A 27,198-nucleotide genomic window follows, 5' to 3' on the forward strand; every position below is an offset into this window, starting at 1 on the left:
ACAAGGCTCGTGGAGAGGAGCCAGCCCATCTCCACTAATTACAACCACCAAATTGTATCATAAGAATTCTAATTAGAGCACGCTGTTCGAGATTATCCAACGATCAGCCTCCGTGTTATCCCCAGCCCCATCTCTCTTTATCTCTCTATTTATCACACCCTCCCCTCCCTCCCTCCCTCCCTCTTTATCCACCCCACTACAAACACTCATCATCTTTCCACAGTGTAGGAACGAGCTCCTAAAAGTCTCGCTGCTGCCGCCGTGACCCTGACAACACGGGTTATCGGACCCTGGACAATTTATGGCTCTATTATAGGAGCCGACTGTAACAGATACCATCAGCGAATCTAAACCATCATCAGAGACACGTGCTTGTGAAAATCAGAAGTGATGCTGGACGACACTCTCAGGGCTATTTATCCTTTTTCCATCAAACTCCAAACTCTTTTTATCGACATTTTAGTGATTTTTAACTTACTGTGTGAGATCTAAGAACTATGAGTAAACAAGAGTCAGTTTATTGTTATTTTCTATCTCTGCATCACTTATTCAGATTTTTCCTCTATAATAAAATAGATTTTAGTCATTTAAAATATAAGCGGAGGACTTTTTTGGTCGAAACGCTTCGGATTGACATTTTTACTTTGGATTCTGTTTTCATCCACCTGCAGTTTAGACAACAAGCTGCTTTTTTGTGGATTTAAGTTGTTTTGATTGTAGGAAATCACAAGGTGGATAGAAAATAACCAGTAAAAATGATATTAGTTATCAAAAAAAAAACATCTGGCTAGGGGTTTCTTTTCATGGTGACATCTAAAGGAAAAGGTAATAAAATGCTAAAAATAAACAAAAATTTTAAAAAGGTTTTTCGGAGAGCATTTTTATGCTTTTAGTCCTGCTGGTTTGAGACGATAAAAAGAGGTTTCAGTGGCTCTGTTCGGCTCGTTCCCACCGAAAGTCAAATTCCTGGATCATGTGAGGATTTAGAGTCCCCTCCCGGTCAGGAGATCCTGCAAATCCTCTGGTCAGTTTAGATGCTACATCACTTTCTGCACAAGCAGGTTTCTGACACTTTAAATTAATTTCAATCAGACAATGAAACTTCAAATCCACTAAACAACCGGGATAGAGAGGCGGTGACTTCCATAAAGTTCCTGATGGGAATCTGACGGGACGCGTGCAGCAACACAGACTCTTAATCCACTCCACTCCTCGGCTCAAACGCAGTTTGATGATGGTCCGGCCTTTCCACCGTTTCCACGTTTGCCTCTCAAATCTCATGTGAGCGGCTCCAACCGAGTGTAAAATTCCTGACCTTTTAGTCCGTGAGCTAATTTAGCTGGAATGGTAATGACATTGTTACATATTCAAGCCAAATTGTGTTAATTGCGAGTCTACAAGTGGAATGCGTCCGACGTGAGACTTTGGAGTGGAATGGACTTGAGAGACGGACGGCGTGGCGTGGCGAGGCCCGGAGGAGGATCCGGTGGTCATCTGCTGCTAAACATGATAAAATGTCACGTTTGATGGAGCTGATAATGAGCCTGCTACTTATCCAAACCTCGGCTGAGCGCAGGAAGTTTAACTTATGAAAACAAATCTATAGACCACCTCTTCAACCTGTTTTTCTTTGTTTAGCTGTTAAATCCCCTCTTCCATGGACGTATAATTATTATGTTAAAACACAAATCTTCGCCCCACCTCCCGTCAGAAACCGGGGAAGCCTTAAAACTACGGACTTAACTGTTCATTTAGGAATTCTGTCTGAATTGCCCCTGCCATCAGATGCAATTAGCTGCTCTTTCATGTGAGCTTTATGTAATGCAATACTTCATTAGCATCATTCATTCATATTCAAGCACGGATTATGGGCTGCAAATTCTTTGCTGGGCGAGATGGAGCCGAGCTGCTGGAGTTTGGAAGATGGAAACAAAAAAAAAGGAGATTGAATAATAAAAAGGGTTTGAATCCTGATGGAATTATGGAATAATTATGCTATCGTGTGATTATCTACACTCTATGATGAGAGGTGATTGAGAAGTGTATCCTACTGAAAGCAGGCAGCAGAGAGACGCTAACTATGTTTTCAAGTCTAATATTTCTAATATTTGGGGTGGAAATAATGTTTTTTTTCCAAAAACATATAATCCTGACATCAAATCCAAACATAACGGTCCCATCTAAGGCCTGAAAATTCACCGTGACATTTTGTATTCTTCCCTGACCCGTTTGGGTTTGTGTTTTCATACTTTTTGTCCAATTTCAGCTCCTCTGTGTGCATTCAAGTCAACATCCCTGTTTCTCTGCCGCTGAGCTGTCATTTTCAGCTGTTTGTTGTTAAAATGACACATCTTCTCCTCTTTCATTCCACTTCAGAGAGCCGCTGAAGCCACCGAGCCAAACAGTCATCAGCAGCCAACAGGTTGTTTTGGCTATTATAGCTATCACGCACAAATGACCTCGCCGCTTTAGCCCAGGCCTCCGCCGCACCGCCATCTAATACACTACCAAACTCTATTGTCCTCTCACAATGCGCCAATGAGCGATAAGAAGCAGTGTTACAAATCCCATCGTTTCATCTTCTGCCGCTCACTTGTGCAGCAGCTTTAAACTGTTCATTTTCTGTCTGTTTCAGAGCTGTTTACAGGAGGCAGAGCAATATGCACTCACTGGTTTGGGAGATGACTTGGGTTCTGAGGGCCGCATGTGCAAGTGGGTCATCATCGCCTGAAGACGCTCACGCTCTTTAGAAAGCTGTTAAGAGAGAGGGAGAGGAGAGTGCATTAGGGTCGATTAGAGAGGAGAGAAAGGAAGGGAATGCAGGAAGAACATTGGGGGGGGGGGGGGGGGGGGGGGGGAATAGGTCAGGCAAAACAAATAGCATTTCATCTTTTAGTCAATAGCAGAATTCAGGTCAGTGAGGCTTTGACAGTAACAAGCCAGTTGGGCTATAAATTAGGTGGTCTGGAGTGTCGGCTCAAAGTCCTGTGGACACAGTTAGGGGGGATGGAGCGCCGCCAGCAGCTGCTGGGAGGTGAAGGGGTCTCCCAAACAGGGTGCCAGGTGGCCCCGCCTCCCCGGTCCAGTTAGCGGCCCCAGCCGGTGCTCATCATCAATCTAATTCACGTGGAGTGACAGGGACCGGACCTCGTGAAAGGCTGCGCCCCTCGCCTCTACCACCCAGGGACGAAACACGCAATCAAACAGCAAAGGAAGCTGGTGTACACACAGGTGTACACACACACACACACACACACACACACACGGATCTGGGCCTCGTTACTGGTGACGGCTCTCGTGGTGAACAGACAAAGAAAGAGATGATGGGGTTAAAGGATGAAGGAAAAAGGAGAGAGGAGAAGAGACAGGACAAGCAGCGCTGCTGTAATTGGTCACAGATCCAGCTTGCAAAGGAACACAAAAATATATTTTAAAAAGTTATAAAATCTGCTCTAATCCTTTAAATATGACACACTTTTCACAGTTAGAATCAGCACAAAGGAATGAATGGGCTTAAAACTCATCTTTTTCTATAAAAAGTAAATGATTTAATCATGCTTTTTACCTCCGAAGCTCAGGTTTGCTGCTGAGTCCCAGTTTTGACTATTTCCTGTTTCAAAAACATCTGTTTGTTTCTAAAGGAAGAGCAGTGCCTGTCTGCAGTGCTGAGTAATAATGTCACTCAATCAGCACTCTCATTATCTATCCAACATGACTTCTTAATAAGGTCACGCTCCACCTACTGAAAATAGTTCCCTCCTTTTGAGCTTTCTTCAGGTGCAAAGTGCAGTTAATTAACACAGCAGAGCGGGAGAGATGCGCTCGCTATTAATTGGAAAGAAAAAGAGGAGGAAAAAAAAAGACAGGAGAGAAAATAAAGCATGGGCTTAATTCAATTAAAACAGCCATAATGGCTTTGGTTGTAAGGCCGGAGGAAGCCTTTGTTTAGTGGCTTTGTTGGATTCAGCAGGTCCTGCTCGTCTGCGAGTATTAGGCAGACCCACATTGTGGCCTTTCTCTCGCTCGCACAGCTTTCAAAAAATAAAGTTTTGACAGGAAAAGTCGTGACTGTGTAACGTCTCTCCGACCACACGCGTGAGTTTGTGGAGCTTGGTGAAGAAACCTACTTGTATTTCCAGCTGCTGCACCACTTGCATCTGGACTCGACACTGGGCCGTGCTCCGGTCGTCGAGGGCGTGCTCGCTGTTTAGGTGCCTGCGGGGGAGACGTGGACAAGACGGCGAGAGCTTTAAAACACGTTAAATGTCAACACCAGAAAAGACGACGACTGTTCTTCGTTCCCACTGGGATCTAAACGGTGGAGGATGGTAATTACAGTATCAACCTCACCGCTCTTTTGTTTTTATGATATTATTTCTATACAGGGACAATTATCTATAGGATCCAGTTAAAAACCATTGTTCCACTCTGAAACAAAGTAATTAGAAGCAACATGATGGCGTGCGGCGCCATGTTTAACATGACAAAAGGCTGGCACCGGTTTAGATGGCTAACTTCAGTGCCACACCGAGCGCCGCTTTCTTCTGAGAATAAAACGTGCTGGCGCAGCAAAACGGCTGCGTCGCCTCAATTTATCCAAAACAATACACACAATTTAACATTTGACACACAAAGGCCGCTCTTCACTTGAAGGTGCATTATCCCGCTGCAGACGTATTAAATATATCTGGTGTGTTCGCCTCATTAGAAGGAAAAAGGCAGCCAGACAGCATAACAGTCAATGAGGGGTTGTGTCTTGATTGGATTTCATCTGTAGGACACAAAGCTCAACCATTAAAGTAGACCTTTGTTGCTGCTAAAGCACACACACACACACGTTTTTGTGCACAAACACATATATGTGCAGAAGAGGGGTTCCTAAAGTGTTGTGATGCTGCGGGTAATGAGCATCTGTCTAAATGATCATCGGAGACAAACTCACAAAGCAAGCTTTGAGGAGACGTGCTTATGAAATGCCAGAGCTGCCACTTTATCTCCAGTAATTATAGGTTAGCTTGCAGACCCTTCAATGATCATTTACAGCACTACCTCCAGTGCATTAGAGGGAGTACAAAACCTCACACACACACACACTGCAACGGAGCAAAAACACACAACCTCTACTCGTGTTTATCTGCACAACAAGACAACCGCTTTCTCTCTGCCTGTCTGTCAGAGCGTCTGCAATCACAATAGCTCCGCACCTTTCAATTAGTCTGCAACCGTTTCATCCGCTAATGCTCCAAATTTCTTTTTTTATTATTATTATCAAGAATGAGGTGGCATTAATAAAAAAGGAGAGGTGGGGAGTGGGATGCATGAGGGACAGCAGCAGCAGAGAGGGGTGGATTTCTACAGCCGTGTGCCTAATTGCTGTTTCAGAACGTGCATGCAAAGAAAAAAGGAAAAGAAAAGAGGGGGGGCAGAGGGTATTTCATTAATCATTTAATCACGTCCCTCGCAGGATGAGGGAACTAATGTTGCAAATATCCTTTTCATTTCACTGCCCATAATGCTATCTTATGCACTTGATGTATGGCGTGTGTCATGAATTACAGCTGCTTCAAAAGCACAGAGATGGCTGCTCGCCGTCCCTGAAGATACCTCATTACAAAAAGAGGGAAAAAACTTTATTAAGCTTGCATCTCATCGACGAGCAACTTATTTCTTTGGCGGCTTGTTGGGGGTTTGAGCGCGAGGCCTCGCCGCCGTCCTCTAGACACTCGGAGCTTCTTATTTATTTTCACCGCTGGCCAGTTAGCAAGGCGATTACAGGAGGAACACTACGTGTATTTATGAAATATTCAAATGGCAGCGTGTTCTACTGAGCATTAATAATGCCAAACAAAGAGAGGAGTGGAGGAGGGACGAGGGCAGAGACACTAAAACATAATGAAATAAAGCTTTATTTACTGGTGAGCCATAATGGGTTTTACATGCCTTTCTTATCTGTTATCTGATTTTGTCTGTCTTCTACCAGATAACATTCTTAGTCCACAGCAAATCTGAACTGAAACCCCCTTTGTGTCGTTTAGGGTCAAATACAAATAATTAGAATGTGAAAATAACTTTAATAACAAAAATAAATAAATAAACAGGAGCTGGGGCAACTTTACATCATCACAACTTCAGATTTCGGTTTACTGTTATGGTTCCTTCTAGAGGAGCTCTTAAGAGATCTGCTCGGCTTATGAAGAAGATGAAAACAGAGACTTGGAGATGAAGCACTTTGGGCTAACAGCAGTAAATAAAACGACAGAGAGATTGATCAACAGAAAGTGAAGGAGGAGGAGAGGCACAGATGCTGTTTTCCAGATTCCTGCCTTTATTAAATGCTGCAGCTTCTCTTAAAGAGAACAAAAGATCTCCCAAGGATTTTCCCCATAGTTGCCACCATGAATATGTATGGGCCATCAACGTCCACTAAGGGCCCAATAATAAATCTACTCAAGCCAGCACGTATGGATGATTCACTTCTGCTAATTGTCTGTGTGTATTATCAGGGGCTACGAAGGCCCAGCACAGAAACGTAGACCCCCTTTCTCACACACACGTGCATGCATTCACACACACACGCACGCACGCATTCACACACACACACGGTATAAACTGTAAATAAATGCACGACACATTCAAACGTGTTTGGTGTGGTGCGCCGCCCTCTCTTTTAAAGGTCTTGTCACGGTGCAGCAGACACGGAGGAGCTCTTTGCTTCCAGGAGGGCTGTGTCCACATGTGGACATTACATAGAGACAGAGACATTTGGCTGCTGCCTTGTGGGTTTAATTAGCGGCAGGTTACGGCGGGCACCAGCACTCAGGTTAGTGACTGACTTTGCCATTTTAACACAGAACCAGGAGAGCAGAGTGAAAAAGTGTTTGTTCCAGTCAGAGAAGGTGGGACATTCATTTAAAGCTACAGGGGACGGGTTAGCTTTATTTTATTTTGCGAGCAGCTACAGTTCTTGTTTTATTAATCTTCTCTGGAAAAAAAAGCCTTTATCCTAAATGCATTTTGCATTTCTCATCTCTTTGTTGTGTAACTAACACAAACACACCTGCGAACCAAAACACCCAGCCACTCCAGAAACACAGGCAGCGATATTATTTCATTTTGAACATCACAGAGCTAATTCAGGGTGCCAGCCACCTCGCGGCTACCTTTTCCAGGTGAGAACACTTTAAAGCAGCCGTTAAATGCTGATCTTGACAAGTTTCTTCATGCAACAAAACAGTAGACGACTGAATGTGTCACCGCCGCTCAGCCGAGCTCCTGCAGCGAGCTACGAGGTGGCAGCTTGACTCGGGTCTCCCCTCCCCTTCCCAACAAACGTGGCCCCCGCCCAACAACCAACATCTGAGCTGTCATCTACATCTGAAACCCACTTTATGTAACCCCGTTTAAACCGCGACGAGTGTGTGCGTGCACGTTGGCGTCGGTGTGTGTGTGTAGTCACCCGGCATCTCCGGAAACTTGAAAGGGCTCCCTCTGACATATACAATGACTGCTCCAAGGCACGCCACCGAGCAGCCATCTTTGTTCTAATGACGAGCCAGCCTTCTTTGTTGGTGTCTGATTTCTTGCACTGGCTGGCTGGCGTACGGTGTGTGTGTGTGTGTGTGTGTGTGTGTGTGTGTGTGTGTGTGTGTGTGTGTGTGCGTGTGCGCGCGGGGCTCAGCCAAGACACAGTGTTGTTCTGATGTTTGGGAAAGTGTTCGTACAAAGCTGCCTGCCAACCCGTGCGCCACTTTTTTAACTTTGAAGTTGAACCGCTTCTTCTCCAACTTATCAGCTTCCTGGATCCACACATCGTTTTCTTTTACAGCGCTTCTCTGACCCTCAACACGCTAAGCTACAGGGGCACGGTATCCTTACAGCACACAGGCTGCTTTAAGTAAGTGCATTAAGTTGATCGCACACGCTATCAGAAAACTTGCTAATCCGATGCCGCCTTGCTGGATCACACACAGATTTGCTCCCAAGCTGCAAGGCAAACTACCTGCACTGAAATGCATGCAGCCCGACTCTGATCTGTAGGACTTCCACAGCAGACAACACGTATGGATGTGCTCTTCCTCCACTGAGACTATATTGACTCTGACATGGATTTGTCACATTTTCCTGCAAGAAATAAGCAAACACACTTGTCAGGCTGTAATTGTAATATCTATTCATGTCTGATTCATTTACATCCACTGCTGTCAATTATGTCTCTTTTAACTACGTTCTATGCCTTGACAGCGTGTGAAAATTGAGCCTAATCTACTGCCTGCCGGTGTTTTTGAGAGACTGAAAAAAAAACAGAGTTTATTAGAGTCATTTCAATCCAGACACTCCTTTTAGCTTTAATTCACAAGCTGCTGTAGAATTAGCAAAAGCCTGACCTAAATTTTACACCCACCATTCCCCATGGGTGGACTAGTTTCTTGTCTGAGCGCATTTCTTAGCGTTCTGCACCTTATTACAGTCTATGCTGCAGAGAAATGCATGACTGGGAAAATAAGCCAGCAAAATGTCCTGATTTCCAGAGTTTATGTGAATTCGCATGGACATTTACAGCCCGTGAAAAACGCTCACCAGATCGTTATTTCACAGTTAATTACAAATCTAATTAGAATATTCAAATTAAAGCTTTCCCTTTCTTTTCTTCTCTGTGTGAGAGCAGGGAGTCAGGGAGAGAGGCTCTCGGTGAGTGGCAATGTGATAACCTGTAATCGGCAGCGCCGCAAACACCTTCTTCCTTTGATGTCCCCCCGCTAACATCCTGGCAACAAAGCCGGCCAATTACAAATGAGCTAATTAACTAAATTGTTGATGGAGCATGAAGAGTTCATTTGCTCTGGCGCCTGCACCATGACAACGGTGAATAGGGGCCTTTGTTGTGGAGGTAAGTGTGCGGCCGTGCGAGTCACCATCCGCTTTTTGACGCGTTTTCACAAACCTATCAGAGCCCTCCACACTGGGAAGGAAATTTGTTATGGATCAGAGTTGGTTTGAGTCACACGTTACAGGAGCAGAACCCTGTCAACCAGCTGTCTGGGGTTCAAAATGTGGCCCGCGAAACATGGGGAGGTATTTTTATTCCTCTGAGGGGAGGTAGCACACTGGAGATGCAAGGCAACATAACATAAAGCACAATAAACACCAACAGTGGCAGATAGTACCACATCATAGTGGAAATGAGTGTTCTTACTTTAAAAACTGTCCAAAGTCCTCGCACATGGTCTCACAGCCAGGCCACTTGCACACACCATGACCGTACAGGGGGTGGGTTCCTCCACCTTCTTCGTGTAGCGAACTAGACACAGGCGGGGAAAGGGGAGCAAAGGCAGGAGAAAAGTAGATCAAATCAGAAGGAGGCGAAGAGAATCAATATGCTCCAGCAAACTGACACCAGCATTCGTGGGAATTTCCCAAGTACCTTAAAATGTTTGCAAAAGTCCTCGGCTTCCTAAACATCATTAGAAAATAACGTTCAGGAGGTTGCAGTCGTTGCACGTTGGTGACCTGTCTACTAAAGGTAAAATCCCATAGTCATCATCACACACTGGTGAAATTACACCTCCGCATGTGACCCATCCCCAGCGGCGGCTGCGTTCATGGACTATTTGGTAGTTTAACACCCCCCCCCCCCCCCCAAGCCAACCTCTTATAGCTGAGCATGGAGCAGGGAGGCATTGGGTCCCATTTTTAAAGTCTTTGTATGACCCGACTGGGATTTTAATCCCGATATCCCATTTACAGGGTGGTCAGTCTACCACCAGCCCACTGAGAAGCCTTCCTTAATTCAGTTTCTGTGAGTGAAAAAGTTTGATAAATGTGAGACAACTTTGGGAGCTGTTAGAGACCAAGTCATGGATACGATGAAGGTACTGCACACAAACTCAGCCACTTTTAAAATACATTTGGACAATTTTTTGTATTGCATCAAATAAAGTTGGTTTGGCAGGCGTCAAACACCGGCTTGGTTTACATAACTGCTCAAAACGCGTCCGGCTGAGTGATTACAATATGTCTGAAAACTGAAAAGAAAAGAGTCAGAGGCCAATAATGAAACAGGCAAAATATGTTCTGGGTGCATCTCAGGTTTAGTAACTCACAGACCGTGTGTGTGTGAGTGTGTGTGTGTGTGTGTGTGTGTGTGTGTGTGTGTGTGTGTGTGTGTGTGTGGGACATAGCTTCAGCCAACTTCCCTTATGGAAATCCAGAATGAGTCGCAGCTTTGTCTCAACCCAAGCCACCATCCCATCTTGTAAAGCCATTATGAGGAGGAGGAGGGGCTCGGGCTTTCAAGTAAACATTAAAAATCCAGACAGCCATATAATTTTCATCAGGAGATTAATACACTCTGTAACTTATGTTCTTTGAGGATGAGGAAGGGGTGTTCTGGCGTTCTTCAAATGGCACCCAAATAAGTTACGACCCTGCCTAGACAGCACATCCTATTAAAGATGACAGTTTAACCTTTAGGCTTGGCACTGGTGCGTGTGTGTGGGTCTGACCGTGGGTGAAAATGTGAATGAGAGCGTGTGTGTGTGGCTGCATGTGTGTGGTCGATGACGACATGTGCGAGTCTTGGCAGATATCACGCTGTGTTTTACAGAGGGGCTTTCCCCACATCGATCTGTGGTGTGTTAGTACGCAGCACTCCTGACAACGCTCCATGTGGGATCATTATGAGACACACACACCCTTCGGGACACAGGCAGATAAAAAGTCTTGTTGTCTTGCTTTCTCTTGTTTCCGTTCATTCACTCTTCCCTTCTACAGATCCCTCCGCTTCCCTGGCCTCCTCTTAGTGATGCTGGGGAGGTATCTGCTTTAAACCAATTACACAGCACTCCCACCACCAGAGTGGGTCTCCACCAAACAGCCACACACATCCCTTATTATAATATCAGCCAAGAAAAGTCTTTGAATAATGCATGGCCCAGATAGGCAGACGTATGTGAACAGTCAGTGTTTCGGCTGCATTTACAAAAGACTCCATCAGAAGGATAAACATCCTGGTAACGCCACGCACGGCATCATGTATTCTGTTTACATGACACGCAAGCAGGGAAGGTAATTTTCAAAAGAGGGAAGAAGAGAGAAAGCACTAAATACTTAATGTACACGGGGGTTACCTTGTCTTGTCTGCAAGACAGTGGTTTGTTGGAAGCGTGGCTGCCTGCTTGGCTCCCACTCCTTGCTTTTGATAAGTGCGTGCAGGATAAGTGTGAGCAACGTCGTGTGTGGTCCCCAGAGAGAACAAGGCTCTTGTTTTGTCTCTTTAATATCAACAAGACACTAATAAACTATTGAATAAGTAAACAAAACATCCCATTTTCCCAGGAGTTCTGATGTGTTCCAACAACAAACCGTAGCGCGCCGACGTGTGTGTGATAAACCTGCAGCTGCCATCTCTATTTTTATCCTTTGAAGAAAATAAAAAGTGTTTTGATGCTTTACCTTTCTCGCTCCCTCTCCCGTTCCCGCTCTCTTCTGTGGTTGAGGGCGGGCGACTGTCCGTTGGTCATGGAGTGGTGAGAGATGGGCGGCGATGCTTTGGCGGGGTTGGAGGAGGAGGTAGTTGAGGAGGAGTTGTTGGTGGAGAGGTCTAAGCCGCCGCCACCTACGCCGGTGCAAGTGCCGGTGCCGCTGCTGCTGTGTTTGATGCCATTGTCCTCGATGGAGTGGCCGCCTCCTCCGGTCACGTCCTTCCACAGCTGCTGGAGCTCTGCGGGGCTCAGACCACCTGGAGAAATCAAACAGGAAGACAAATGGAAAGACTTGCATTGATAATTTTCTTTTACAAGAACATTTCGAACATTCATTCTCTTCTGCTTATTTGGGGTCGTGTCACGGGGGCAGCAGCCTGAGCAGAGAGGCCCAGACTTCCCTCTCCCAGCCACTTGGACCAGCTCCTCCGGGGGAATCCCAAGGAGTTCCCTGGGAAGCTGTGAGACACGGTCCCTCCATCGTGTTCTGCGTCTTCCTTTAGGTCTTCTTGTCCCAGTTGGACGTGCATGGAAAACCTCACCAGGGAGGCATCCTAACTAGATACCCAAGTCACCTCAACTGACTCCTCTCAATGTGGAGGAGCAGCAGATCTACTCCAAGCCCCTCCCAGATGACTGAGCTTCTCACCGTATCCCTAAAGGAGAGCCCAGACACCCTGCGGAGAAAACAAGTTTCATCTGCTTGCACCCGTGACCTATTTTTTGGGTCACTACCCAAAGCTCGTGAGCACAGATGAGGCTAGGAATGTAGATTGACCGGATCACAAGTATATTTACATCCTAAAATTACAAATGAAACTTCCTTCAGCAACATGAGAAGTCCCAGACGTCTATTTTTCTGCAAACCTGAGGTAAAACATGTTTGTTCCACCTCAGATTTATAAAAAATCAACTTGTTTTCAGCTTCAAAACTAATGACGCAATCCACTCCTGTGATTTGCGTCAAACATCCACCCGTGTGTTGTTTTTCTGTCTCTGCCAGTCTAGTGGTAAACAACAAACATGAGTGTTTACTTGGTTCGGCAGAAGAAAAAGGAGCTGTTTCCCCCCCTCTCCCTCTCTGTTTGTCCGCTTACTCATCTCTCCTGCCTCTCAGTAAAGGCAGTAAACAACAACACAACAACCGGTGAAAGTGGGAGGGAGGGGTGGGGAGCCGGGGAATAGAAACACAGATAGAAAACAACAAACACAGCCAGAGTGGAGAGAGAGAAAACAACAGAGGTAGACAAAGAACGCCATAATCAGATGAAAGGGAAAGAGAAGAAGAAGAACAGAACATTCTTGTGGAGAGTTAAGGAGAGATGGGATGATAGAGGAGAATACGAATGAGGGGAAGGCAGACAGACAGACACACTTAAAGATAACAGGAAGACACGAGCATACAAATGAGATCAACTAGGACCCGATGGAACTCCTACATAAGAACACTCGCGCATGCAGACAGGAAGTTAAACGCTCAAAACGAACACATTCATGCTCCCTCTTTCTACCTCCACCCTCCCCTCATGCCTCCCTTCTTCTGCTTACCTGGCGGGGGCAGGGTCTGTCCGGGCAGGGCGGCTTGGCCCGGAGCAGGCCCAGGCAGCGAGAGCAGGCCCTGCCGCTGCATGTTGAGCAGGTGCTGCTGCTGCTGGAGCTGCTGCATCTGCAGGAGCTGCTGCTGGAAGACGAGCTGCTGGGCGGCCAGCTGCTGCTGCTGCTGCTGTTGCTATAGAGAGGAGGAGGAGGAGGAGGAGGAGAGGAGGAAGAGGGGAGCACAGCGAAGAGGAGGGAGTGAAAATTACAGAGGAATTAACAGCTGAAAGCGGGAGAGACGACGAAGCAAGTCACTCGTCTGCTGTGACCTTAGCTACCCCTCTCTTCTTCCTCTCTCTGTCTGCAGGTTTTCTCTCTGTCTGCTACTGACTCTTCCCTCCTGTTTTCTTGGGCTGTACCACAGTGAAGCTGCTTGTTATCTCACTGTGTGACACACACACACAGAGAAAAAAAGACACAAAGCAACACTGACAAATTCGATTGTGGATGTAGTTTGTGACTTCATACAATACTATATTTGAGGATGGTACCCCCCCCCCCCCACACACACACACACACACACTTGATAGTTAATCGTCCCGCCTTCCCTGATGGTCTGTTATAGCTTATTTGGCCAGAGGGAAGTTGCTTATATTTGCAGCATCCTGTGAAAGTGAATGCAGCTTCCCTATTGGCTCTCTTTCTTCTTCTTTCCTTGCTGCCTAACTGGCCTCTCGTCCAGCTGCAAAACCCTCGTGCAAAAAACAACAGCAAAGTGAAAAGTATCAACCTTATTCACCCCAAAGGCAAAAACTAAAGCAGTGATTAAAGCATAACTAACTCTGAATGCTTATTTTTGAGTTTAGCTTTTAAAAACAAACAAAAATCTTTCTTTTAGACTCTTATTCCTGCACGCCTACTTTAAAGTGCACCTGGAAAAGAAAACAAGTATAGAAATGAAGAGGCTGAGGCTAGGGCGGGGAGGGGTGAAACTTGTGATGCACTCACTGGAAAACAGGCTGCATAATAGACCTGTGGAGGAAGACGGTTCGCCCCCCACCACAACAGCCCTCCAGTGCGCCTCCAGAGAAATAAAAGAGCAATTTCTATTCCATATTTGATGGCGGGGCCCCTGCAAAACTCTATTCACAAATCCAAACAGAAACAAAGCCGCCGGGAGGTCAGTTGTGACTTCCTGTAAGGAGCAGCATAATGGGCTGATTGAGGCGACACCGAGAGGTGCATCACAGAGAAAATAAAAAAGAATCGTGTGCGTTTATGTGTTATTTTTTTCCTCTTTCTTATCAATTTAAATGCTTCCAAGCTGTCTGGATGTGGCCCCAGACAGGCTCCCAGGGTTCAGCATCAACACTGTTACGCAAATATGCTTAAGGCTGTCATGTCCGCTCTTCTGCTAGCCGAGAGGAACGAGACACGTCTGCTGACCAGCTGCCTGTCACTGTGATTTATGAGTGGCATCTACTGGAGCTCTGTGTGTGTTTGTACGCTCAGAAACAGTTTATTAAAGAATGGATGCAGGGTTTCTTTTGTCTCTGGTCATCTTTCTACGAATAAGTCCACAATATCTTGCACTTGAAACTGGTTATTAATAAAGTCAGACTTCATTGAAAGAAGCAGAAATGGCTACAAAAATACAGCTGGCACTGTCTGTGTGCTGGACTTTGGCTAGTCTGGTTTCACTAGCATGAATGTGTCAACTTTCTCTCAAAGTGTCTCCTTTTATAATGAAGACCTGTTGAACTGTTGGAGGTGTGTTGGATCTACCTCTTTAACCTGCTTGCCAGGATGCTGCTGCTGGAGAAGCTGCAGATGAAGTTGTTCCTGCTGTTTCTTGTAAAACTCTTGCAGGTGTTGCTGTCGAAACAAACAGACAAACAACAAGGAAAAGGTGAATATAAAGTCCCCCCCTAAACAAAATCTAATAATACACTTGGTAGTCAAAATTTAAGTCCAAAGAAACAGACGAAATCCATTGATTCAGACTCTAAAAAGATGTTTATTTACATTAAAGCTACTTGTAATTATTGATAATGTTTTTTTATTAGTGCCTATTCTACATTTGCTCTAGCTAAAGCATTTTGCCAATATGAATTTTGAAGCTTTTTATTGTATTTAAAGGAACACAGCAGAATTTTTAACACTTCAAGCTAATGCTTTCAAATTGGTGTCAGTGGTTCTTGAGCCATAAACTTGACCAACGTCACATTGGACAGCAGTCTGAAGCCTTTGCTGACCAGAAACTACACGTACCAGTTGTGTGGTTCAGCTAGGTACACTAGTGGGAAGTCTCTACCTGCTTTATGGCTATAGCTGTTTGCTGTTCCAGTAGCTGATATCAAGGCTAGCAGTTAGCTTTTGCAGTTTGATAATCCTCAATAAAAAGCACAAGAAGAAGTTTGCTTGTTGCGTTTCTTCCTGTTAAAAGGAAGTTTTCCTCTCCACAGTCGCTAAATGCTTGCTTAGTATGAGGATTGCTGTAAAGTCACTGACACCAGTCAGTGACTCGATGCAATTATATAGGAAACTTTTTACTGATTGGCTTAATGAACTGACCTGTACTGGAATGTTTACTATGTGAAGTGCCTTGAGACAACTTGTTGTGATTTGGCGCTATATAAATAAACTTGAATTGAATTGTTGGCATGGTGGAGATTGGAAGAAAAAGTAACAGAGTAATGTCTTTGGAGGTGACGCAAAGAGCTAAAACCAGAGGGAACACCGAGAGAGCTAAAGGAGGCTACAAAATCACAAACTGATGGTGACCTGGCTTTGTTGCTACTGGACTTGTAAGTAATACTATTTCTTTTCCAACAGTTTGTATCTTTTAACTTCATGACTTATTTAGTTGGCTTGTGTTAGAATTAGCTCGTTTTTAGCGCTAGCTACAGCAGGCAGCAGCCGTTAAGTTCACGACTGTTGTAATTCCACTTTCAACCAGTAGGAGGGAGAAGCGGGAATCTTATTTTGTGCTGTTTTACACATTTTTGAAACACTTCTTTAGATCCACACTTCTGTAGAACTGGCTGCCCCGGTGCTGAGGCTGACATACAATGAATAATCCCTCTTAGAACCAGTCTTAAAATGAGACAAATAGTTAAAAATAAAGGAAAATAAATGTTTAAGTCACCCACTGGCTTTTAAACTGCTGTGCAACAACGTACAATAAATGCACTGAGACTGAATCTGGAGTTGTGGCGCGGTAACGAAGGGGGATAATCAGATTGATTGACACCTTTAATTAAACTATTCTCGTTTCCTTAATCAAATCTCTGAATGAGAAAAGCATTTCAGCTCTGACAACGGACCGCGCCGAGTGTGTGCCATCAAGCCGAGTCCAAATATTACATCATCCATCAGCTATCATTCAGCTTCTTGTCCCTGATGGATGCTTGTCAGGGAATTGAACCAGCGACACACCAGAGACAGTTAATTGGAGGCGACATGAACAAGTACGTCAATTTAGAAATCTTCTTGGTGAGCGTGTCAAGGACACCGTGGTGACTCAGGGCTCTGTGGAGGTTAACGTTGACACTATCTAAAGAGAACCATTTAAATATGAGATAAAAGCAGCTGGTTTAACAGGATTCTTCAGCTCAGACAGTAAATAAAAGTTTTCCTCAGCAGCATTCGTGCATCTACATCTCTGTGCCTTTGTGTGTGTATTCCTACCAAAGCAGCCTGCTGCTAACAAGGCACAGCTTGCATCAAGGTGCGCGTGTTCCTGCAAGAGCTGTGGTGTTTGTGTCAACGTGTTTGTTTTGTTTTTCTCTCGCTTTACAAGGCTGTTTCCACGTACCTGCTGCAGCATCACAGCCTGCTGCTGCTGGAGCAGGGCCTGGAGCTGCTGCGGGGAAAGCACCTGCTGCTGAAGGATCTGCTGCATCTGCTGTGGCGTGATCACTTGGGGACTCATCATGGCCACCGACACTGGAACCTGGACACGGATGATGAGAGAGGAAATGATGAAACGAGGAACAAAAAAATAAATAAAAAAACCCAACACAGAGCAGGGCAAGACAAACAAGATGCAATAAATGTGAAAACGGAGACAGCGGAGGAAGGCAAACAACAGGAGAGCAGGTGAGACGGATGATGAGATGAGGAAAATAGGAGAAAGTTTGAAAAACAGGAAAATGCATCAGGCTGTGGCTTGGATCTACTGGGAGTATGGTAATTGGTGGTTGGAGAGGTAGGGAGCGCAGGCCTCTCATGGCCGTGACGTTTGGCAGCCTAGAGGAGATGCTGAAGGACAGATGGGTGCTGCGCCTCTGTATTGCTCATCTTATTTTCCTGCTTTTTATCCTGCTGGGAAAAGCCAGGATTTAAATAGACATAGACCTTAATTAGCAGGACCCTTGAACTCCCCCACTGTAGCGTGCCTATCAGTGCTGCTATTGCGAAAATGCACAACTCTGAAGTTGATTAAAACGACGCTGATGAAGTGGACATGTGGCTAGAACAATCAGCTGTTGAGTTTGGGGGTTCACCTAAAGCATTTTTTAAGGTTAGAACAGAGAGGAAAAAAAACACACCATCAGGACTTCTTAGATTTCATTAGTCCTCGGACGTGGCTTCTCCAGACATTAATCATCAAACAGAAACGTTGAATATGGCAAACGAACGTCACCGTAGGAAAAACAAGGACATATCACGGAGCATCTTCTGAATTCCTCTCAGGCGCCATGGCTCGCAACTTCTGAGGCAGCAGATCAATAAGAAAACAATATGTTTTCTGCTGTCTTTGACAGCGAGCATGCTCTAACGGGAGAACAGCTTTACTGTGGAGCTCATAGCTGCTTAAAAATTAAACCACTTTTGTAGGAAAATACATAAATGTGCTGCTTGGGTTGAGCTGCTGCAGTTTCTGGCCCAATAACACACTAATATATGTTATAATCAGAGCTGAATCCTGCACGAGAGAGGTAATTCAGTGCAGCTAAAACATCAACACAGAGTGACACCTTCGCTGATTCTAATTGCAACAGTGTTTGGCTAGAGCAGCCATGACAGTAGCTAGCCTATATGGTGTGTCAAGGGGCCAATAAGACATCCCTGTCCTCATCGCCAGCTAATCAAGCTGGCTTGATTACTTTCCTTGCATGTCTCTCCGTCCTCCCTCCTCCTTGCTTTTCCTCTCCCTCTGTCAGGCCTTGACACGTCCTTGTTTGGCTCTCCACCCCCCACCTCAGGTTTTTCTCCCCCCTCTTTGATTAGCTGAGACATTTGCATGGTCACTACACATTTTTCATTTTAGAAGTCATTATGCATTAGTGGCTCCTGATCGCCCGCCTTGACTAATCCTGATGAACTGAAAATCACAGCTGAAGGTCAACTTCCAGCCGGCCCCGCTGCACATTCATATTCATATTCAAACAAATCCTGCCTCCATTGTTCATTAGGGTCTTAGAGAGAAGGGACTCCATCGAAGGTGGAGGAGGATGTTGTGGTTCATCTATTTTTTTTTATCTTCTTCTTTGGACTTCTCGATGAGGTGGCGCCAAAGAAATTGCATTCACAATAAACGAGTCGTCGAACAAAAGCTGTCAAAAGTTGCAAATTAAACAGTCCGTGTGTAATTATGCAAATGATGTGCTTACACCTTGGATGTTATTAACTCTTAAAGGTGCATTTGCAAGGTGAGTAATTACCCCCGCAGTCACTCCTGGTTTTGTGTTAGATGCCATTACAATGGGACAAGTGCAGCAGAGAAACAACACCGGAGACGCACGCATTTAGGCCATTAATTGGCTGCCGGCTCAAACATGTTTAGGTTCACAAAATAGGATGCAGACATGTAGGATTTACTGCGAATGTATGCTCATATATATGTAAAGCAGAATTAGATATAAATTGTAAAATCTGTGGGTGGTGAAAAACCAGTCAGGTATCTGTAGTTGAATTATGTAGGATTTCAGAAACATTCAATAAAACCAAACAAACTCAACCGAGATATAAAAATAATAACAATAATGATGCTAACCGGAAACAGAAAGCAGGTTATGAAATACACAAGCTTTGCCGTCATTACGAAATGGGTGATAATCACTCAGAAAAAAAAAGGAAATAAAAAGAGGGGAGAAAAGGCACTGGCCCACATCCACTGTGAAGTGCAGCACAATGCTAATTCCCACATTTAACTGCATGCTTTTCTGCTCCACGTATCAGAGGCTCCAAGATGAAAGCAGATAAGTAATTGCTCTCCTGGTTCTTATTCTTCACTGACAACCCATAAATTTAATTTTACACACACGTTCATTTACATTTTCGAGTATATGACATGATAATTGCGGCAATATAACACCTCCATTCTGCAGGATCCTGCAGGAGGGCTTGATTGACGTGAGCGCTGAATTGAAAGGAACAGGAGGCTGAATTGCCTCTCCTTGAAATGATTTTGCCACGAAGGGATAAAATTAATGAGCATTTAGTAGACGCTGGCAGTGGCGTAAACATCCACGCAGCGTGAATAGACTCTCTATCTCAGAAAGAGGAGCCGTGATATCCAATTGCTTCTGTTTCTCTGTAATCCTTAAAGAGGAGAGGATGTGTTTCCAGTCCTGGTGCACAAAAAAGTATTAATTGGATTTATTAAATTGTTGGAAATGAGCTGCAGCTGACGTAGCCACTGGGGTGCTTCATAACGGAAAAAGGTTGGTCTTAATAAAGAAAATTAAACAAGCTTTTGTAATGAAGATTTGGATGCAACACCTAGTTTATGGGTATTTAAAACAATAATAAGCGTTTTGCACTGAGCTCACCCTTTCAACCCGTTTGTTTATGTGACTTGTTAGAAAAACAAAATAATGAGTCAGACAGAAACCTTGAAGTTATGTGGTTTACCCTCAGAGCTGAAGAGCAAAACAGAGCACCTTTAAATTGGCTCCTGATGTAAAAACACTGATGGGGTTCTCCCAGAACAAGCAGATGGTTTCATGACTCTTGTGGCTTTTAAAAGGTCAAGTCCAGGTATTTCTGCCTCCACAAGAGTCTCTAAGCATATTTGTCTCTTCATCTTTACATCAATGCTTCTACGACTGAACCAGCTCTGGTCTCCAAGTATTCCTTCCTTTTGTTGTCTTTTAAAGAGCAGGTTCACTGAGAAATTGTTTTTTACTCAGTTTATAAAAATGATTGACCATTCTGAGTTTAACATGCAGGCTGAATGTGAAAATAGTCTCCTACACCTATTTTCTGCAATTGCTCTGACAGGAAATAGACAACAAAAAAAGAAACGCTCGGTTAGGAAAAGCCTGACAGATCTGCGTCGCTGTCACATAACAATCATGGACTCGCCCATCTTGACTCGTGACGGGGAAGGCTGTTGTTGTTTTAGCTTCCAGGAAACAGCAGAGACTTGACTAGCAGAAGCTAACTATTAGCATCAGCGACTCCACCACACAGCAGAACTCCTTCAGGCTTGTGCTATTTGTGGAGATAAAGCATCTACGTTGCAAAGCAAAAAGAGTTGCATTAGCCAGTCAGATGCACGATGTCTCCAGGCTCTAAACCCTGCCCTGTTCTGCCACTTTTTCCTTCGGCCGAGTTCTTCGTCCTCAAACCAGAGCATCTGACTTACAAGGCGTTCATTCCTACTAGAAACCACTGCAAATGTATCAAAAATAAGAGTAAAGTCGATCTTTAAACAAATCAATTCGTGTTAATAAGACAGAAGTGGAGCCGTTATCAGTGACGGACCATCCTGTCACTCTGGACAGGGAACTTGGCTGTGTCACAGCAAAGATAAATGCAATGAGAAACTGAGGGTTCCTTGTCTTCCATGGTCGGGGTTCTTTGGGAGGAGAGTGACTGCTAATTAAGCAACTGTCTTCATTTTACCAACGGAAAAAAAGGAGATTAAGAAATCAAGCAAAAAGGGAACAGCTTGTCCACCTCTTTACCACATCGTCGCTCCACCTCAGTCTCTTCGACATCCCACGGGAGCACTGGACCGAAACGCTGACCACCGTCAACTCGCTTTCCGTTGCACCGTTCATTTACTAGTCAATTACTGACAAAGGTGGTCACACCAGTAGCCAGGACAGTCCACTAGAGGACCAGAATACACCACTGACCAGCTGGACTGGACTCTGAAGTTCAACTCAAAAGCGCGTTAGGAGGATCGATACTCTGGATTGTTGGGACTGAAGTTAAGTTGATTACTCAGTGTTTCCCTAAATCTATTTCTAAAGCAGTTTGGCAGCGGTAAGTGCAATTTATCATGACATAAAGAGCCATCATGTAAAAGCATCTAATAAAAATGCCCGAGGAGCGCGCACCATTTCCATATTGATTTATCTCTACATGTAAAAACTCGGCGATTAGGCCTCTTGAATGTAGCGTACACTGGTGTGGTGGAGCAACACGGCTCGTGCACATTGTTTGTTTCATTATCAGCCCCACCTTTATCTCTAAACTGGCACAGTTCACTCCCGGCTGATAATCGCCTGCCTCCCTAAACGGGAGCAAAGGAGAGAGAGGGATAGAGACAGAAAAAAGAGGGAGTTACAAAGGGAAGAGAGCTGAAATAGAAAGAACAGGTGAAAGGAGGAAGACGAAGAGGAGGAGGGGAGCGTTTCCCTCTGATGTTGCAGGTAATATGGCCTCCACTGGATCAGCCTCTTCATCAGTGACACACAGTAAATTACAAGTGCTTCAAGCAGCTCAGTGAATTATAGTTCATCACTTGGAAAGGCTTTCCCCCTCACCACCGGGGCCCGGGCGTATCAGATCTGCCGGTTAGGATCCAATTAACACCCTGGCCGGAATCATCTGATTGCATGTGTAAGGGCTGGTATAACTCGTTTATTGCACCCATGTATCTTCTGTCACAAGGTAAATTTGTTGCTGCTACATCAAAGGTCTGAGCTACCTTTTTTTTTATCCCTCCCTCTCACTTTCTCTTGATCCCTCCAAACTCAGCTGCCTCGCCTTGGGGTTGCATTTCAACTTATTTTGCATCACAATGATGAACCTACTCTGTCCTCGCAATTTAGCAATCTTGTCCTGTAGGTGTAAACGCAGAAGAAAAAAAAGCGGGGCATGAAAAAAAAATCTTGTTTTCTGGTTACAAAAGCAGTAACCAAGGGTGTTTCACTTAAAATGTGCTGACGTTTTTCCTCCTTTCCCTCTTTCTTTCACAGAGTCAACAGAAGTTTTCCTCATGAATAACATAATACCCCCCCCCCCCACACACACACTCTTCTTTTCCCTCCCCCTCCGCTGTGATAATTTTTTTCTATTTTCAGATCCAACCAGAGGGGATGCAGCAGAAAGATGTATTCATAAATGTAAATGTGAACTAGCATCCTTTCGCCATGCACACCGGAGTCAGCTAACCTGCACTCGTTTTGTGTCAAAGCCCTTTTCCTTGCGTTTATGTGTGACTGTACATGTGTTCTGGATGAAAGCCAATAAGCAGCTGCCATTGAGACGATATTGGCTCGCTGCTGAAAGTGTGCCGAGTTGACCTTTAAAAGTGTGACACTTCCTCGGATGGCCCAGTGCCCACGGTCGTTTGGACTTTTCCGGGCTGAAAGCCGCAACCACACAGAAAACCGAGCTGAAACAACATCCTTTGTGATCTGTACAAGCTTGAACGTTTTCTTTAATCCTTGGGGCTGAACAGTGTGCAGATAAAACTAAAGTTGGAAGTCTTGTGAAAATGCATTCACAGCCTGGTAGCCAGAGAAAAAGCAGGCTGAGGGGTAGGAAATGAAGTAGGTGATCACTAATATGGAGAGGTGCACACTCACAAGCATCTAACGCCTACAGATCAGGGCTCCAATGGGTGACAACTTTGACATTAGACTAATCAGTCCATTGTTCATTTTGATTAGTCAACAATTACTTTAATTGATATCTAATTCCTGTGGGTGCACCTCCTGTTCTGAATCCAGCAGATGTCATACTTGACCTGCTCAAGTCTGTAACTCTGAGTCTTAATAGAAAATATCATTTGGTAGAAATGCACGTAACCAGAGCAGCTACTCCTACACACTACAACTCCTCTCACATTAGCAAACATCACTGAAACGACGTTCACTTACCATGGCTTTCCACTGGATGCATAAGCAGCGTGTAACATTAAGGAGCATTTCAGACTCAAGACGGCAGCGAAAGCGCTCTACCCAGTTGCTTCTGTGAGGTCACAAAATATCGGGAGGATTGCAAATTGCAGTGGTTTATTTTGTTTTATTTACTTCGGCTACAGAGGCGTCACAAGTCATAGCATACATTTTTTTTTTCTAGTTAAGCAACTGGAAATCTCCATATGACTATTATTCTTAAAGTTTTCACATTTTTACACTGCGTCCATCTTTGACTTCCTGTCCGGACCAATCTGTACCGTTGAGCTCATAAAAAATAAACTTGAAGCATAAGCAACGCGTCCCAAAGCGTCCCCGTGGAAACGCACCCATCGATTACAGCGGAGCCTAATAGCTGCACGATCCGTTTGTGGAGGTTACGCGCCGCCTAAACGGTAGAAAGGCCCGGTGAATCACTCCTGTGACTTTACTAGAAATGTTCCAATGTAAACACCAACTTTAAAAAGCAGCAATGAAACACACTAAAGCCTGATTCATGCTTCTCAGTGAGCTCTGCAATGGAGAGACGCACACGGAGTGTCGGAAAGGTTTTCACATCCGAACTTAACCTAAACCCACATTTCCCATAGCTTCCGTCCACATTTGCTCCGTATTTTGTACTCCTTCACTCTCGGGTGAATAAATGTTCATATTTTCTGACTTTTTCCGCGATGCGTTCTTCAATCTGTTCAGCATCTGCCGCTAAATATCTGTTTACTTTTTACCGGTGTTGGTGAGGAATATACAGGAAGCGGCATCCTGACCAATCACAAGCTTGCGGTCTCTGTCGCTTTCAACGGATGCTTGAAATTTTGAGCATGTCTCCATCACCCTCTGTGAGCCTGTCGGGGAGCCCTTGCGCCGACGCATAACGGCGTTTCGTGTCTCCACACCGACGCAGATCAGGCTTAACTTTTGCTAAACCTTGCTACATGCAAAGAGACGCTGTATCACAGCTGCAGGGTGATTGTGTGTTTTTTATTTTTGACCTGTCTGTGAAGGTTCTCAGTCATCCAGGTCATTGTAGTCTAATGAGCTTTGAAAGAAAAGCGTCTGGACTTCTTTGAGTTGCTTGAAGACGTCTCACCTCTCATCCGAGAGGCTTCTTCACTTCTAAGGTCAAATGGTGGAGAGTCCCAGATTTAAACCCAGTGGGAGTTTCCCCCCCTAAGAGGGAACAAAAGACCTCCTGATGATCTTCTACATTTTATTTTCGACCATTCCAGTGCCATGGAAAAAAGAAAAAAGAAAACATCTACTTCAAGCATTCAAACTTTTGTTTGATGTCAGCAAAGTATTTCAGTCCAACTCTCTTTCACCCTCCTCTGATTCACCATCACACCCATGTTTGTGTTTCCTTTAGGTTTTGTGCATCCTCCTCCTCAGTTCTTCCTCTCTGGTAGGGCTGGGCGTAGACTTGGCAAACAAATATAAATATTACTGCCTCTTGTAGCTCCACATCAGAGTGAGAGGGAGGCAGATGTCCACGTAATCCTGCATGTAACTGGGAAGCAACTTTGTGATCCACATTCAATGGCCTTTGTGAAAAGTCTTGAAATGACTGGAAGGTTTCATAGTTTCCTGGCATGAGTTGCATATTTAATCTAAAATTGTTGGGAGGGCTTTGCACCAAACTTTTGAATAAGATGAGAAAAGTTTGCATTTGAGATCAAATTTATAAGACCCACATAACCCTGACATGAAGGAAACTTCTCCCTAGAGGGTTTTTGCAACGACTGATTTTGCTTCTTGCTGATAACGTCCAATGTTGTGTCCTCATCTAGTCGCCAACAGCAGAGCGTGTTCTGTTTTTTATTGAGTCCCCCACGATGGACTGAGACTTGGACAAAGTCATCAGTCTAAAACTAACTGTGTGTTTGTTTGAGCACACACTTTTCAAGGATGCATTATATGACTGTCAGATTCACAGCCCTCTGTAATCCTCTCCGCCTCTCCTTGTCCGCATTTCTTTATTTGTATTCCAAATGTCAGTGTATAAATACCTTTGTGTGTGTGTGTGGGGGGGTGGGGGGGGTGGGGATTGCCATACACAAGAACATGAGGAGAGATGAGCTGAGGAGAAAGGAGCAGAGACAAGAGGGTGTTGTGTGCCTTGGGAGAGCCGTGTAAGCAGCATGGCGGGGACAGGAGGATTTACAGGAAGAAATAGGTGTTTATTGAGCGCTCCCGTGGGCTTAGTGTGTAATAATAGACCTGTCACATTACGCAAATGTGGTGAAACAGCTTGGTGCGCTTGCACGAGTGTTTGTGGGACTGTTGTTTTCTGTACTTCACATGCACACGCGTGTGAATGCCAGAGCTTCCTGCCTCTGCATCATCAACTCCTGAGAAGCAGCGATGAGCAAGAGGATAGAATTAGTCAGGCAAGAGCATTTAGCTGCTAATGCAAGTAATTAAAACTGCAAGCTGAGGCACTTAGATGCTTGTGTACTAAATAATTTACATGCCATGATCTATGGATCATTTCTCGCCCCTAAATACCAAAGAAAAAGAAGAAGAAGAGACTGGGAGAGGATTTAGCAGCATCTCCAGCATGTCGCGGTTACATTAATCCCTTTCCCACTTTCTGCAGCACTAATCATACAAGGAGATCAATCCACGTGGTTCTTTGGGTGGAAAACACTGACTCTTGGTTGGGAAGCTAATAAAATATTGCACTGTAGCATCCGTTGTGGCCTCATAATCCTGGTAAATAATGCAGCCTTATTGGGTAAACTCCCACAAGACAAAAACAAAACAAAAAAAGAAAAATCTGGATATTTTAATTAAGTTTCTACTGCTTTGCACTGATATTTGCACAATGGAGTATTACAGGTAAAATGTCATTTGAAATGAAGATTCAGGGGGTGCATGACTGTAAGGAATGATCTGGAACCAGAATGCAATGAGCTGTGATGGTGCACAGAGTGACACCGTGCACTGAGACTTTCTGGAACAAAGAGGTGAGGGTGTTAATGAAAGCTGGATCAACAAATGGATTAGTTGGGATCTGAGGACGGGCCGATCGGCAGGCCTTCTGATTCATTTTGATTCATATCGCCAGGAAGTAAGCAAATGTAAATATTCAATATTTACCATGTGCTGGTGTTATTAGAGTCAGGGGCTTGGATGGCTATCACACACACCTCTCGGGTTCCTCAGGCCAACGAGGTGAACCCGGTTCCTGTGCAGGCATTTGTAGATCCCAATTGTTGAGCATGCGAAGCCCCTCAAACATGCTTTAAGAATCCAACTTGGATGCCATTGTTGGGGAAAATAATATTATCACTCCTGATGAATCTGAGCTGAATTATTTAAAGGAAAACATATGACAGAGTCTTCTCCGGTATGCAATTAGACACACGGGGGTGTGACTCCAATTGAAGGTGTCGCCATTGTTAGACTCTGTGAAAATACCAACGGGTGAGGTTAACGCCAATTTCCCCCATCATTAATGAAACGCGCAGAGCTCCTAATGAGGTAAACCACTGCACCTTGATAGTACTTATTAACCGAGTGGAGGGCACAAACTCCCACACTTCAATTTCAAATGGCAAAAAAAAAACATTAGATAAAAAAATACTCTGAGTAAAAACATGGAGCAGATGTCAAGGGGGCTTACATAATTTGAAGAAGGGGAGAAAAATAACTAACCGTCTTGTTGACGAGCGGGCTGAAAAGACGCTGGTGTGAGAAATTTCTCAGCAGCGAGAGGAAAGAGGAAGTGTGAAACTGTGCTTGCGTACGTGTGACCTTTTCCAAATCACCGACAACAGAAATAGACAGCTTTACAAATCAATAAGGTAAATTTGAGCAGAAGGATGGAAATGACAGGCGGGTAAAATTAGCTACGAAGGCTCAAACGTTAAATAACCTCGAGGATTTCTGCTTGTTATACCAAATAACTTTGGGTCAACCATGTACTACTTGAAGGTGGGCGGATAGAACTTGTTCTCTAGCTTCCCGGGGACCGACTTGTCCATCTTTAGGATTCCAGCGACAGGTCCGAGGATTGCAAACCAAACACATTCAGTGGAACTGAGGAAATCTTCCTTTTCGGTGCAGGATGTATTATG

The 27,198-nt window shown here is 44.6% G+C and overlaps 1 protein-coding gene across 7 annotated transcripts in view; it reads right to left on the reverse strand.

Annotated features, from left to right (window-relative positions):
- Positions 1 to 27,198, reverse strand: part of foxp2 (forkhead box P2) — a 116,675-nt gene that overhangs the window by 11,670 nt on the left and 77,807 nt on the right. For all 7 annotated transcript variants that reach the window (XM_015957454.3, XM_015957436.3, XM_015957462.3 and 4 more), the window contains 7 exons: positions 16,834 to 16,971; positions 14,802 to 14,891; positions 13,029 to 13,209; positions 11,452 to 11,737; positions 9,194 to 9,298; positions 4,128 to 4,215; positions 2,671 to 2,754 (listed from right to left, as the gene is read on the reverse strand). In XM_015957454.3, the coding sequence (XP_015812940.1) occupies positions 2,671 to 2,754; positions 4,128 to 4,215; positions 9,194 to 9,298; positions 11,452 to 11,737; positions 13,029 to 13,209; positions 14,802 to 14,891; positions 16,834 to 16,971 (972 nt within the window). The remainder of the gene's footprint in view (positions 1 to 2,670; positions 2,755 to 4,127; positions 4,216 to 9,193; positions 9,299 to 11,451; positions 11,738 to 13,028; positions 13,210 to 14,801; positions 14,892 to 16,833; positions 16,972 to 27,198) is intronic.

Source organism: Nothobranchius furzeri, chromosome 1 (assembly GCF_043380555.1).
Source record: "Nothobranchius furzeri strain GRZ-AD chromosome 1, NfurGRZ-RIMD1, whole genome shotgun sequence".
Classification (NCBI taxonomy): domain Eukaryota; kingdom Metazoa; phylum Chordata; class Actinopteri; order Cyprinodontiformes; family Nothobranchiidae; genus Nothobranchius; species Nothobranchius furzeri.